The sequence below is a fragment of the Zootoca vivipara genome, chromosome Z1 (assembly GCF_965207765.1).
Source record: "Zootoca vivipara chromosome Z1, rZooViv2.hap1.1, whole genome shotgun sequence".
In the NCBI taxonomy this organism is placed as follows: Eukaryota; Metazoa; Chordata; class Lepidosauria; order Squamata; family Lacertidae; genus Zootoca; species Zootoca vivipara.
The window spans coordinates 6273523-6288767 of NC_142583.1; the positions used below are offsets into that span (position 1 = coordinate 6273523).

Here is a 15245-nt window from a genome sequence, read left to right on the forward strand (position 1 = left end):
CAGCAAGGAGGAAGCTGGGGTCAAAACTTCACTAAGAACATCACTAGAGCCTGCTGGATCAGGCCCATCTTGTCTGGCATCCTGTTCTCCCAGTGGCCAACCGGATGCCTATTATTGGAAACCTGCAAGCAGGATTTGAGCCCAAGAGCACTCTCCCCTCTTGCAGTTTCTAGCATCAGTGCTTCTGACTGTGGAGGAGGCAGAACATAGCCCTCATGCTTAATAGCCCTCTCCTCCATAAATCTGTCCAATCCTCTTTTAAAGCCATCTGAGTTCGTGGCCAGCAATGTCTCCTGCAGCAGTTAGTTCCATAGCTTAACTATGCACCATAGCTGCCAAGTCTCCCGTATTCCCTGGGAAATCCCCGTTTTTCCAGCTGTTCCTAACTGAAAAAAAACGGATTTTTTTTGTTTTTCCCCAGTTTATTCTGGCACGGCGGCCATTTTGGAACTGGGAGGAGCATGCTCAGAAGCGACTTTTGATGCTGCTCTGCCCAGTTCCAAAATGGCTGCAGAGCGACTTCTGGCGCGGCGGCCATTTTGGAACTGGGCAAAGCAGCATCAAAAGTCACTTCTAAGCATGCTCCGCCCAGTTCCAAAATGGCGGCAGCGCTACTTCTAGTCTGCTACTTTCGGCCCGGTCCCTTATTTCTCCGACAGCAACTTGGCAGGTATGCAATGCACTGTGTGAAGAAAGACTTCTTTTTATCTGTCCTGAATCCTCCAGCATTCAGTTTCATTGTGCACATGACAATTCTAGTGCTACAAGAGTGGGAGAAACACTCATCTTCCCAAGCCAGGCATAATTTTATCAACTTCCACCATGACCTCCCAGAGATAAAGACTTACTTTTTTTGTAGTATTCAATCACCAGGGCGGTATCGTCCGAGAAAGCTGTGGCTCCATCCCGTCCTTGGAACAGGTAGGACATGTTCCACGTTGGCTGCTCAGGAGGTCCAGCAGCTGGAGAAACCTGGTGATCAGTGAAAAGTGGAGGAAACCCAGTCAGGGTATCAGAAGAGAGACCAGGGGGATCTGCCGCACTTGCTCCTGTTCTGTATGCTCCCATTCTATTCCCTCTCCCATCTGGTTTCCCTGCTTTCCCACCTGATTTCCACACCCTCAACAGCGGGGAGAAAAGAGCTCAGTGCACTCCTCTGAAGGAACAGCGGAAAAGAACGATCTTAAATATCCCACAACGAGAAAAGAAGTCCCAGGCAATCTGGACCTTTGATGGAACCTGCTTCCACATTCCTCTGAAAACAATATGCAAGTGGTCAATTCCTGTATCTGAGAGTAAAAAAGAAGTCAAGACTAAAGAGGCTGAAAGATTTTGCTGCCTGGGCATGTGAGGATCCCTTTCCTAGAGGGGTGTGTGTGTGTGTGTGTGTGTGTGTGTGTGTGCGTGAGCAGACACAGGGCTGGTCCTCAGCAGCTGTTTCTGATACTCTACTACATCACCATGAATTTGTACTGAATTATAATAAATGCTTGATGAATCTGTTTGCTTCTGTTGTGCTTTTGATAGGATTAAAAAAGATGGCAACGTTACAATGTGTGCAGAGGAGGGAGGCCAAGAGGACCAGCCTTGGAAAGTGGAGCAGGCAAGCTACCGGCAATCTGGTAGCACACTCAACGAGTCTCTTTGCAACTCTGGTGCAGATAAAAAGACAGCCCTTCTTCATGCAGCATATAGTTAATCTCACTCCTGCAGGAGGCAGGGAGGGCCACCAACCTAGATGGCTTCAAAAGTTGTTGTTGTTTAGTCATTTAGTCGGGTCCAACTCTACGTGACCCCATGGACCATAGCACGCCAGGCACTCCTGTCTTCCACTGCCTCCCGCAGTTTGGTCAAACTCATGTTTGTAGCTTCAAGAACACTGTCCAGTCATCTTGTCCTCTATCGTCCCCTTCTCCTAGTGCCCTCCATCTTTCCCAACATCAGGGTCTTTTCCAGGGAGTCTTCTCTTCTCATGAGGTGGCCAAAGTATTGGAGCCTCAGCCTCACGATCTGTCCTTCCAGTGAGCACTCAGGGCTGATTTCCTTCAGAATGGATAAGTTTGATCTTCTTGCAGTCCATGGGACTCTCAAGAGTCTCCTCCAGCACCATAATTCAAAAGCATCAATTCTTCGGCGATCAGCCTTCTTTACGGTCCAGCTCTCACTTCCATACATCACTACTGGGAAAACCATAGCTTTAACTATAAGGTCCGTATAGTTAAGGCTTCAAAAGAGGACCAGACAAATTCATGGAGAAGGAGAGGGCTATCAATGGTGACCAGCCAGGATGGCTATGCTCTGCCCTCTGCAGTGCTTCTGAAGACCAGTTGCTAGAGACCAGAGGAGGGGAGGGAGCTCTTGTGCTCGGATCCTGCTTGTGGGTTTCCCATAAGCATCTGGTTTGCCACTGTGAAAAGAGGATGCTGGACTAGATAGGGTCACTGGCCTGATCCAGCAGGAGACTCTTCTGGTTTCCTTATGATTCCATAACACATCATCAAGGCTGAGAGCTATTTATTTTATTTAGGCAGAAGCATTCTCAGAAGGGGTTAACCTGGGCCACCCTGAGGGGAGAGATGCCCATGTCAGCTTGACCACATATGGAGCCCTTGTCTGTGGATGCTGATACAGAGTGACAGTGGGGCACTGCTGGGCTGGCAGAAGGATCGAAGCTGATTAGCCAGCACATAAGATTCGCCTGTGGAAAGCCATTAACCTCCCTAAGCAGAGCTCGGCCTTCCCTCAGAGATCCAGAGAACTAAGTGCATCGACCAGCCTTTTGCACACAGGGGAAGCCATGGAAGCCCCCCCCTCCCCTCCCCTTTGGCCTTCATCTGGGAGCAGATGAAAGGTGGGCAGTTATTATTACTGTTATTTTGCCTTTTCCCCAGACAGGGGCTCAAGGCACCTTGCAGCTAAAATAGAAGCAGTTAAAAACCCTAGGAGGTGGGGAATCATTAAAACACAATTAAACACTAACACAAATTAAATTTCCATTTCACTTTTGATTTGTATATTGCCTTCCTACATTGCTAGGCACAAGTGATGTATGGAAGTGAGAGCTGGACCATAAAGAAGCCTGATCGCCAAAGAATTGATGCTTTTGAATTATGGTGCTGGAGGAGACTCTTGAGAGTCCCATGGACTGCAAGAAGATCAAACCTATCCATTCTGAAGGAAATCAGCCCTGAGTGCTCCCTGGAAGGACAGATCGTGAAGCTGAGGCTCCAATACTTTGGCCACATCATGAGAAGAGAAGACTCCCTGGAAAAGACCCTGATGTTGGGAAAGATGGAGGGCACTAGGAGAAGGGGATGACAGAGGACAAGATGGTTGGACAGTGTTCTCGAAGCTACGAACACGAGTTTGACCAAACTGCGGGAGGCAGTGCAAGACAGGAGTGCCTGGCGTGCTATGGTCCATGGGGTCACAAAGAGTCGGACACAACTAAACGCCTAAACAACAATATTCCTACATTGCTAGGCACAAGGCAGTTTACAAGATCTCCATGGCTCTTTCTCTTACCAGTTGCTTCTGTTGTTCTTAAAACCTTGGCATACAGATAATGACAATAAAAAGCATAACAGCACCATCTCTTTCATTAAAAGCAGCCAGTTCCCAAAAGCCCGTTGGAAAAAGGATTTCACCTGCCGGCAGAAGGACAGCAAGGAGGGAGCCAGTCTAGCTTCTCTAGGGAGGGAGTTCCAAAGTTGCCTGGGAGCAGCCACCATTGAGGAGGTCCTCTCCCACGTCCCCCCCCCAAGAGTCCCTGTGAGGGTGGGGGGGACTGAGAGAAGCCCCCCCCAAAAAAATGTTCTCAGAGCCCAGGCAGGTTCGTATGAGGGAATGTGGTCTTTCTGATAGCCTGGGCCTATGCCATGTAGGGCTTTATAGGTCAAAACCAGCACTTTGAATTGTGCCTGGAAACAGGCTGGCAGCCAGTGGAGCTGTTGTAACAAGGGAGTCATCTGCTCCCTATAACCAAATGCTAACTCTACCTATTTCACACTTTGTGAAACAATATTGCTATAATGATGATGATGATTCATTGCATTTCTATCCCACCTTTTCCTCCAAGGAGCTCAATGTGGTGTACATGATTATTCTACTCATTTAACCCCCATTGCACCACCCTAGAGAGCTTTGAGCTCCACTCTGAGTGAACTTTGTTGTTGTCGTTTAGTCGTGTCCGACTCTTCATGACCCCATGGACCAGAGCACACCAGGCACTCCTGTCTTCCACTGCCTCCCGCAGTTTGGTCAGACTCATGTTGGTAGCTTCGAGAACACTGCCCAACCATCTCGTCCTCTGTTGTCCCCTTCTCCTTGTGCCCTCCATCTTTCCCAACAGCACGGTCTTTTTCAGGGAGTCTTCTCTTCTCATGAGGTGGCCAAAGTATTGGAGCCTCAGCTTCAGGATCTGTCCTTCCAGTGAGGACTCAGCGCTGATTTCCTTAAGAATGGGTAGGTTTGATCTTCTTCTGACTGAGCTTAAAGGTAAAGGTAAAGGGGCCCCTGACCATTAGGTCCAGTCGTGTCCGACTCTGGGGTTGCGGCGCTCATCTCGCTCTATAGGCCGAGAGAGCCGGCGTTTGTCTGCAGACAGCTTCTGGGTCATGTGGCCAGCATGACAAAGCTGCTTCTGGCGAACCAGAGCAGCGCACGAAAATGCCGTTTACCTTCCCGCCGGAGCGGTGCCTATTTATCTACGTGCACTTTGATGTGCTTTCGAACTGCTAGGTGGGCAGGAGCTGGGACCGAGCAATGGGAGCTCACCCCATCGCAGGGATTCGAACCGCCGACCTTCTGATCAGCAAGCCCTAGACTCTGTGGTTTAACCCACAGCGCCACCTGGGTGCCTGCCCTGACTGAACTTAACTATATGCAAATCTGCCCCAATGAGCAGGTTGGGTGTGTGTGTGAATGTGCCGGAGGAGGGCACTGTGAGCACATGCAGTCTCAACCTCAACCCCATGCACTGAAAAAAAATATGCAGAGATGGCAAAGGTGGGCTGGGCTTGGCATTAAAGAATGCAAGAGGCCTAACAACAGCCTTTAGAAAGGGACTTTAAGTTCAGCTCCCCTGAACTTAGCTTAGAGTAAAACTGGTCACTATTTCCAAAACTCATGCAAGGAGCGCAATGTCTGGACTGTTAATTGTGCCCCGTACTCTATTTCTAAGGGACACCACTGCATGCCCTCTAGCCATAAGCATGCTCAGCCCATGTTGTGCACCAAGGAGTTAAATGGCTTGCCAAAAAGCACATAGGGAAAGAAGGGGGGGAGAAGGGGGAGGAAATACCATGACAGCTCAATTCCCTCCGCGGATTAATTTGTAATTCAATTGCTAAATGCAACCCTGTGCGCAGCAAGCATGATTTATGGTACAGTATGTAAAGCAAACCACACTGGGGTGGGGGTGGTGTCGAGTTCTTGTCGTTTGCTTCTCTAAATCCTCCTCTTGCTTCTGAGGCTAAATAAGAGAGATCAGCTTTCAGAAGTTGTCCCTTAACTAGAAGAGAATACCCTAACCTCCCATTACAGATCGGTCTGATCCCAAGGCTAAAATGAAGACATCGCCCTGCCTACCCTGGGAAAAGGAACAAAATCACTGGCTTTCCTGTAAGGAAAGTGGGGCTTTCAAAGGATAGGAGGAAACCAAAAGTGAGGAAGCTGCCTCATACAGAGTCAGATCCTTGGTCCATCAAGCTCAATATGGATTACACTGCCTGGCAGCAGCTCTCCAGGGTTTCAGGCTGAGCAGCATCCCAGCCCCACCTGGAGGTGACGAGGATTGGAACTCGGAACCTGGCAATAGCCCTCCTGCCACTGTTGTACACATTCATTGCATTTTCCATTCCATTCCATTTCACATTCAGATTGTGCAGCGCCTTTCTGCATTGCTACGCACAAGGCCGTTTGCAAGCTGACGCAACAACAAAATATACAGCAAAGACCAGGCATCTTATAACAATCCAATCCAATACATGAAGTCATAACAAAAAATATGATTGGAAGCGAAACAACCTATCAAACAAACTAATACTCAACGATCCATGAGAATATAATAGTACACAATAAAATTAACTCTCAAAGTATCAGCAAATACCATAATAACTAAACAGAAATTCACTCTCAGCCGTTACAGTAAATCATTACTAAACTATAATCAATAAAAACAACAGCAAGTCACAATGCATAAAATATCACAATACATTAAAAAATGTAAAAGGCTCAAATTGAGAAACAAAGTCACATAACTTATAAACTTTTTTTAAAAAAACTATTCTCCCTTCCCAGTTGTTTCTCCTGTTCTTAAAGTCATGGCCTGGCAGAGGCTTCTGTGTTTTGCTCACTGAATTCAAAGCATACCCCCTCTGAAGATGGAGGAGCATGGTGCATAGGAATGTAGAAGGCTGGCTTATAGTGAGTTAAGCTCAGCATTTCTGAGCACCACAGTTTCAGAAGGATGTTGACAAGCTGGAAGTTGTGCAGCGGAGGGCGACCAAGATGATTGAGGGTCTGGAAATCAAGTCTTATGAGGAATGGTTGAAAGAGCTGAGTATGTTTACCCTGGAAAAGAGGAGACTGAGAGGAGATATGACAGATTCAAATTTTTGAAGGGCTGTCACATTGAGAATGGAGTAAGCTTGTTTTCTCCTGCTCTAGAGGGTAAGACCCGAACCAATGAAGAACTGCACTGCAAAACTCAGAGGTGTGGATTTTAAAGGATGCTTATATGTGCCCTCTATTCCCAGTCAACGACAGAGCGCCCTGCATGCAGAATGGAAACGCCGTTTACCTTCCCACCACAGCAGTACCTATTTATCTACTTGCACTGGTGTGCTTTCAAATTGCTAGGCTGGCAGGAGCTGGGACAGAGCAATGGGCGCTCATCCCGTCATGGGGATTTGAACCGCCAACCTTCTGATCGGCAAGCCCAAGAGGCTCAGTGGTTTTTAGACCACAGCGCTATCCGTGTCCCTTTACCTTCTCCCAGGATAGCTGCTGCCAATCAGTGCAAAGGTAGATTTTTCTAATACTACTAACAAATCTGCAAAAGAGCTGGGAAGGGAGACTGGCCAGTTCCACTGGGCCATTTAATTGAAAAGCCTTCTCTAAAACCAACATTCAATCAAGGCTTTTAAAGAAAATTAACAGGGTGTGTGTGACGAAAGGAATAAATTTTCTCAGCCCAGATGGCTCTGCTAAATCATTTATGCCGCCAAACCTGCCTCCTTTATGCCAGCTTTGCTTGGCACCCGGCCTCATCAAAGAGGCTGTCAGCTGAATCAGGATGAACCCCCTTTTGATGGGACTTGGCTGCAAATGTCTTCCTCTTTAGGCTAATTTCCCGCCTCCCCACTGGTGCATCCCCAGAGGGGCTGTTTTTTAAGTTGTAGGAGCCAAAAGGAATCTGTTTCGGATGGCAGCTTCCTTCATCTTGGCAGGAAGGGATGCAAGAAGTAAGGTAGATGTGGTCCATGAAGAGGCTTTGGAGGAACTGAAAATGGGGATAGGTGGTGGCGCTGTGGGTTAAACCACAGAGTCTAAGGCTTGCTGATCAGAAGGTTGGCGGTTCAAATCCCTGCAACGGGGTGAGCTCCCGTTGCTCGGTCCCAGCTCAAGCGACACTTGTCTAGTACCTGTGGGTGTCCTTGGTTGGTGACTCGTGGGACCTCAAAAGCCTGCATTGGAGGATCTGGGAAGGTGATGTCTTTCTCTGGGACCGGGTGAGCATCAAGCGGCCGGGCCTTCATCTCTTTCCTTCAGATGGAGGGAGGGAAGAAGGGGGAGAATTGAATTATAGGGGTTGTTTGCAGCTACCACTTCAGAAATGTATTCCCAGATGTCTAAGCATGACAACACAACTCTATGCCCATTTCCTGAGAAGCAAGGGTGGGAAACCATTTCAAATTCTCTTGCTCCTTCCATCTTAAATTCAGTTCTCCAAATCTCCACATCAATTTGCTTTTTTAAAAATAGTCTTCATAAAAATTCACCAGCATTTTAGTGCTAATTTCTCCTAACATACAAGTTTTTGGATGCACATCTAATATGCACATCTTGGCAAAGCAATTTCCCCCAATACAACGAATTTCTGTGTGCTATAGACACGATACTTGCATTTGTATGAACACGTTATCTCAGTATACAGGTATGCATTTTTGCCAACACTACTAGGCTGGAGAACTGCACTGCGATATTTGAGAGAGTGTGACTTCTGAAGAATGACTGCATTTTGGTTTGTGTTTCATTTCTGGACAGCTTCAGTTCAGAAAGTTCAAGTTAGCTAGTTCAGTATTGGCTACATTGACCAAGAGTGGCTCTCTTTCGCTCAACGGGGGATTTTTGGTAGGATCTGCACTAAGGCAGAATCTATGTCCTCTTGTGAAGATGCTTAAGGTTATGGTTAGGACATGTATAGGACTGCCCTGTCCCCACCCCATTCATGTGCCTTTAGCTGGAATTCCTGCATTGCAGGTGTTGGGCTAGATGACCCTTTTGGATACCTTCCAACTTTACAGTTCAATTCAATTCAATTCTTAGCAGCCTGTTGTGATTTCTCCCCACTTACATGTAAGCTTTGACGTTGTTCACTATCCGGCCAACGGCTAAGACGGTGCCGTCGGGCTCTTCCAGAGGCTCATTGATCCCCTTGAGGAATACCTGAAATCAGAGAGAACAGTGATTACCAATGACCTGGTTCTGCTCTTAACACATGTTCACAATAATCAACCCTTCCCCTCACTTCTGCCCTAAATGTTACCTCTTAGCACCTTTGACTTCTCATAACTTCTTTATTCCATTTCTTATGAATTCCCTTGTTACATCTCATCTTATTTCATCTGTAAGCTTCTTATGCAGCCACACTGGTTTCTTTAGATGCCCCTCACTTTTCTTTCTTGTTAGAATTGTCTGCCTTGTGCCTTCAATATTTCACCTTTAAGAAACGCCCGTCCATCTTGTACTCCCTTCTCTCTGAGTATTTCTAGCTATGGGATCTCACTCAGCAGTTCTGCAAGCTTTTTGAAACCAGCCTTTTTCAAGTCTAGAGTGCATGTCCAACCACCTCCCTGCCTGCTTGCTCTATTCCTTTTGAACAGGTTATACCCCTCAATTTCTACATTCCAATCATTAGTCTCACCCCACCAAGTTTCAGTAATGTCTATTAGGGTCATATTTGCCACTTTGCATCAAGAGCTCAAATTCATCTTGCTTGTTTCCCATACTCTTGAGTATTAGTATAGAGACAACTGAAACCATGAGTCATTCCCTTCCTTCTTGCAGTTTCCTGCCCTTTATTAGGTTTCTAGGGCACCACCTCAGTTTCCTATGCATCATTCAACCTATTATCACAAGTACCAGTATTATCCCCTGTCATCTGTAATATTGTCTCCCTCCCCCTTAAGCTCTCCTGATCAGGTGGCATCCTCCAAATGTTGTTGGGCTTCAGCTCCCATCAGCCCCAGCCAACATGGCCAACTGCAACTAACGGAGGAGCAGAATCGGGGGGGGGATTTGCATTGTGAGCCCCTCCATGTTATGCTCAGGTAGGAAGGGAAACTGTCCTCTGCACATATCCCAGCAAGTCAACACCCTTCTTAATTAATTAGTTTCCATTCATTTAAAGTCACCACATGCTATGTTAAAATTCCCTACCTTTGCATGTTCTGAAATTGTTGCCAATCCATTTGGTCAGCAGAAACAGAATTGCAGCCGCAGGCACTTGCAGGGTGTTCTCTACAACAACCCCAAAGTTCTTGGCACTGGCCTGGTGCCACTCACCTCCTCAAAGGTTCCAAAGCTTGCCAATGCCACCTTGCCCATCATTTTGTATTTGTTGGCCTGAGCCTTACCTCCAAGCCTGTGTAATTCATTCCAGGGTAGCGGGGGATGAGACTGCCTTTACGGGTTATGGTGACATGCAGCTTGGTCCCCGCTGGGTCCTTCTTCCTAGGCTGTTTGGGAAAGAACGAAATGCTTAAGGTGATACGGGAATGGAGAGAAAGCGAGCAAATGCGGCAACAAACCAAGAGTTTCTCAACAGTCCAGATTACTCTGCGGTGGCCCTGAGCAGCCATAATTGCAGGCACTGATAATTAAAGCCCATTGTTCTCTGGAGTGCCCTGTCTAGAAAGATCAATGCCATCAATCTTTCCCCTTTGGCATTTAAACATTTCGCAGCCCATGAAGACCTGCCACCAACCTCTATGGGAAAAGTAAATAATGTTTGGATAGGCAGAGAAAAGAGACGTTATCCATTTAAAACACACTGTTTCCCCCAAAGGGTCCTGGGAAATGTAGTCTGCCTCTCACAGAGCTATGATTCCCAGTGCCACTACAATTCCTAGCACCAACACCTAGCTGTGAGGGGCTGCCCTTTCTTCCCACTGAGCCAAACACATAAGCGGACTTGCCACAAAATGGTGACCCCCTACAGATTCTTAAATGCGAGTAAAGCAGCCATGCTTAGGCTGCCAGCAGCTTTGGGATGACCATTTGGGATCATGAATAAATCAGCTGGAGAAACACAAAGAACCACATGGAAAGCTAATCTTGGGGCCACTGGAGTCTGCAAATGGACTTTGGAGCAATCACACCACAAGACAGCTAATCATTATTACCTCATCAATACAAGCACTCTCCTTAAAAATCACTGTTCAAATGAGGGGAAATGGTGTATGGAATAAAGGTCAGGTTTTTAATGCAGAGAGGGAGGAAATTAACAGGCGTTGCATTCTGCGCTGCGTGAAACCTTGACAAAAATGCAGAATCCCCCCCCCCCCCGTGCAGCAGCTCCTTCTGAGGCAGAGGAAGACAAGCCCATCTTACCCAGAGCTGATGAGTTTTAGGTTTGTCCCCCTCTCCCTCCCTACAAGGACAGCAATTGAGTCAGGGGGAGAGGAAGAAGCTGATAGCCACTGTTATCCCCTGGACCAGATGTAAGCAAGCACCAGGCAGGTGGGGGCTGCTGGCTGAGGGCAGGCGGGCAGGTGGGGCCCCATCCGCCCCAATGGAGCAGCCTCCGCTGAGCTGGAGCAACTGCTTGGTGTTCCAAAGGTCCCAGGTTCAGGGGTGCTCAGAGGGAAGGACTTTGGAGCCCATATGGATTTTCTTCTGGAAGCACACAAAGCGGAAGAGAGTCCTAAATTTGCACTATATTCCACTATGGTTCCAGAAGGGGCTTCACTGTGTTCAGTTCTAGTTGTCTCACCTAAAAAAGGATATTACAGAGTTGGGAGGTTCAGGACTGTAAGGGGGAGGGATTATAGAGAACCACCCCCCTCTCATCAGGAGCAGCTCATCTCCAAGCAGTCATGAAAGCGTGGGGTCTGAAGGGGTGAGTCAGGAGACGGAGAAGGAGTGCCAGGGCTCTGGCAGCATTGGAGAGCCCCTGCTCCACAGGCAGGAAGAGAGAGAGGCGGGAAGGGTGGACAGGGAGAAGGCAGACCATAGACCCTTCCCCCCCCCCGACACCGGTATTGAGGAGGAGGAGGAAGGGGAGGAGATTCACTGTCTCAAGGCTTTTATGTTGGTCAAAGTCGCGAAAAGGGGCAGTGCCGGATTCTGATACGGAATGAGAAGACATGAAACCGACAGCTCACTACACTGTAAATAATGTGCACCAATAAAGACTTTTGAAAGACAAGTATGTGGAAGGTCGTTACTCAGGAGTAGTCTGAACAACCCTGACAAGGACAGTTCAAAGAAAGGGCTTCTTCCCAGAGTATAAACGGAACTGCCTCCCACAGGAGGCAGCAATGGCCACCAACCTAGATGGCTTTAAAAGAGAATTAGACAAATTCATGGAGGATAAAGCTATTGTTGGCTGCTGGCTAACATGGCTCTGCTCTGCCCTCCACAGAAGGAGGCAGCAACACTTCTGAGTGCCAGTTGCTGTAAGCCCCAGGAGGGCAGAGGGCTGCTCTTGTGATTGGGTCCTGCTTTCTGGTTTCCTACAGGCCTCTGGTTGGCTGCTGTGAGAATAGGATGCTGGACTAGATGGGCCACTGACCTGATCCAGCAGGCTGATCCGATGTTCTTATGCTTAGTTAGGGGGAAGTCATGAAAACAGAATAAACTGCCATGTGAATACAGCCTGTCTCAGACCAGCTTGATCTATGGAAATGGCTCTCCAGGGTTTCAGACAAGAGGTCTCACTCCATCCTACCTGGAGATGTCAGAGCTCAAACCCAGGCAAAGCAGATGATGTCCCTTCCCCTCTTTTAAAGGGACCCCGGGGCTCTGGCTTAGCACATTTACTCGAGCACATGCTTCTGGCTTCTCAGGCTTTGAAAACCTGAAACATTTTCCCATCACGGATTATTGCCTTTGCATAAAGATTTCCTGGGCCTGACCCCAGTGAACTTCAACAAAACGTTTTTTTGTGAGTGAGGCTGCTGTAGAATGTAGAGTGTAAGCCTGGAATTAGGAGGCTGGATCCCAACGTGCAGGGAAAGTAAAGATGCCTCCTCAGGAGAGAGAAGACTGCCTGTGTCAGAAAAATACCCAACAAACGGGAACACAGCAAATCAAGGAAGAGGCTAAGTGAGAACTCCCTGCTGCAACATCTTCTCTTCTCCATGCAGTAGAATCAGGGCTCATCCACATGTCCCTTATCCACAGTGGTGTGTGGATCTACAAGCAAAAGTGGGTGGAGCAACATAATATTCTCACACACCCCTCCCTGTTCTCCATCTGGGCAAGCAAGAGGCATTATCAGAGCTCAAGGCCAGGCAAAAATATTCAAGGAGGGTGCAAAGCAGAGCAAGTGAGAGGCCGGCAACTTGGAGGGAGCCCTGAGGGCCAGACAGACACGCCTAAAGGTAAAGGACCCCTGACAGTTAAGTCCAGTTGCAGACGGTTTTTCCAGGTCATGTGGCCAGCATGACTGAGCCACTTCTGGCGAAACCAGAGCAACGGGAGCTCAGCCCGTCATGTGGCCAGGTGAACCAGAGCAGCGCATGGAAACACTTGCACTTTGCTGTGCTTTTGAACTGCTATGTTGGTAGGAGCTGGGACCAAGCAACGGGAGCTCACCCTGTCGTGGGGATTCGAACTGCCAGCCTTCTGATCAGCAAGTCCTAGGCTCTGTGGTTTAACCCACAGCGCCACCCATGTCCCAGTTTCCCCCTCTCTACAGTAAAGCACTTGAAGATGGATTGCAACCTATCAGGGCACATACAGGTGAGGCCTTTAGGTAGCTTGCACAGATCATCCAAGCCTGGGGTGGGGACCTTCTCCAGCCCAAGAGCCACATTCCTGCCTGGGCAACTGTCTGAGGGCCCACAGGCCAGTCATGGATGAGGCCACAGGCAGAAGTGGGCACTGCAACTCATGCCACATTTAACTTGGCCTGGCAGGCAACTGTGTGCACACACTCCCACTCCCCTCTCTAACTTCCATCCAAAAATGAAGAGGCATTAGCAGACATATTCTAAAAAATGCTCAAGGAGGGATGTGTGTGCAAAGCACAGTAATTGACCTTTGGCCTGGGGAGAGCCCCAAGGGTTAGACAGAGGGGCCTGAAGGGTCACATTTGGCCCCCCAGGACCTGATGCTCTGCACCCCAGTCTGCCACATCTCAGATGGCACAGCAGGCAAGCCCAAAGCAGTGCCTTCCCCAACCATCAAAGGATGTGAGCAGCTTCCCAGAGGAGAAGGCAGCTCTCCGAACAGAGGTGGGGGACCTGCAGCCTTCCAGACATGCCTTAACTCCAACTCCCATCGCCTCCAGTCGGCTTGGTTAATGGCCAGAGAGAATGGAAACCAGCAACCAAACATGTGAACAACCACCTATGTCTTCCACAATGGTCCAGGCCCATGGTGATGGCATAACTTGCCCTTTCGGAACCTTAAGTTAGGCATGGGCTGAGAAGCCAATGGTACATATGCCCAAGGTTGGACAGCCAGGCAGATAATGGGAGCAGATTGTGGGATGTGGCTTACCAGCACTAGGGCACAGTGGTAGGGGTGAAAGGGCTGCAGGTGCTTCACAGGGATGCTGTATTTGGCCAAGATCTCTTTGGTGTCTTTGTCGGCCACGATCAGGGAAATGTCTGGAAAAGAAAGAAAAGGAGGCAGAATCATTAGCACATGTAATTAAAATCCCTCAGGGCCAAAGTGCACCAAGCAAGAGGAGATTTTTCAATTATTTTTATCAGAAGAGTGAAGCAGAACATTGCATTGCATTGCTTTTGCACCTCTCATCTTTTCTCCAAGGAGCTCAAGGTGCTGCACATGATTCTCTCCTTCCTCATTTAATCCCAACAACAGCCCTGTGAGGTAGGATAGGCTGGGAGAGGCAGTGACTGGCTCCCAAGGTCACCCATGAGCTTCATGACTGAGTGGGGATTTGAACCCTGGATTCCCAGGTCCTAAGCAGACGCTAACCATTACACTGCGCTGACTCTTTATAGGTTGACTGTAGGAAAGGTAGGAGAAGGGCAATTTATGCCACACTCTCACCATGCATTTAAAACTAATGAACCCCTTAGGGAGATACAAAGAGGTTGTAGATAATACAAGGGTTTGAAAATAAGTATCGATAGAAGATAAGGACATATTAATTAAGAAGTAAGATATAGATTGAGTTTATAAGGATAAGATATAATAGACATAGTAATAAGGCAATATTGAAGTAATATTTAGAGTTTATATAAGATTTAGAATTTACTAAATATGAAATGTAAAGAACCGCAGCAGGATGTGGAAGAGGAAGTCAATAGATTAGAAATAAGGGTTATAAGTAAGGGTTTTTTTTGTATTTTTTGTATTTTGTATTTTTTGTGTTTTGTGTGTTTTGTATTTTTGTATTTTGCATGTTTGAAAATCTTTAATAAATACATTTTTTTTTAAAAAAAACCCTTGCCCCAAGACTTTATTAAAATTATTTGTGGGATGCAGCTCAGCGGTGGAGCCCTTCCTTTGCACGGAAAGGGCCCCTGGTTCCGTCTCTGGAATCGCCAAGGTAGGCTGTGAAGAGCCTCTCTCTGAAACCTGAAGCACTGCTATCTGTCAGCGAGGGAAATGCTCACTCAGACAGACCCCTGGCCTGACATGGCACCCACCAACTTCCTATGTTCCTATACCACCAGCATCCAAATTGAAAGCGCCCACATGGGATCTTCAACTTGATTAACTAATCTAATGTACATTCATAGCTTTTATCAAGGCTGATGAGTTTCTCAAGCAGATGAGGCAGAAATCAATGTTAGCAATTAAGGGCGGTAGCTCAATTG

General features: G+C 47.7%; 1 protein-coding gene across 8 annotated transcripts in view; it reads right to left on the minus strand.

Annotated features, from left to right (window-relative positions):
- CCDC33 (coiled-coil domain containing 33) overlaps positions 1-15245 on the minus strand; it is a 190115-nt gene that overhangs the window by 86093 nt on the left and 88777 nt on the right. For all 8 annotated transcript variants that reach the window (XR_015947055.1, XM_060279000.2, XM_060278999.2 and 5 more), the window contains exons 6-10: positions 13954-14063; positions 9861-9962; positions 8579-8670; positions 7647-7767; positions 849-972 (exon numbers count right to left, since the gene is read on the minus strand). Coding sequence is in view for 7 of the 8 variants with exons in the window: in XM_060279000.2 (XP_060134983.1) it covers positions 849-972; positions 7647-7767; positions 8579-8670; positions 9861-9962; positions 13954-14063 (549 nt within the window). In the remaining variant the exon portion in view is untranslated. The remainder of the gene's footprint in view (positions 1-848; positions 973-7646; positions 7768-8578; positions 8671-9860; positions 9963-13953; positions 14064-15245) is intronic.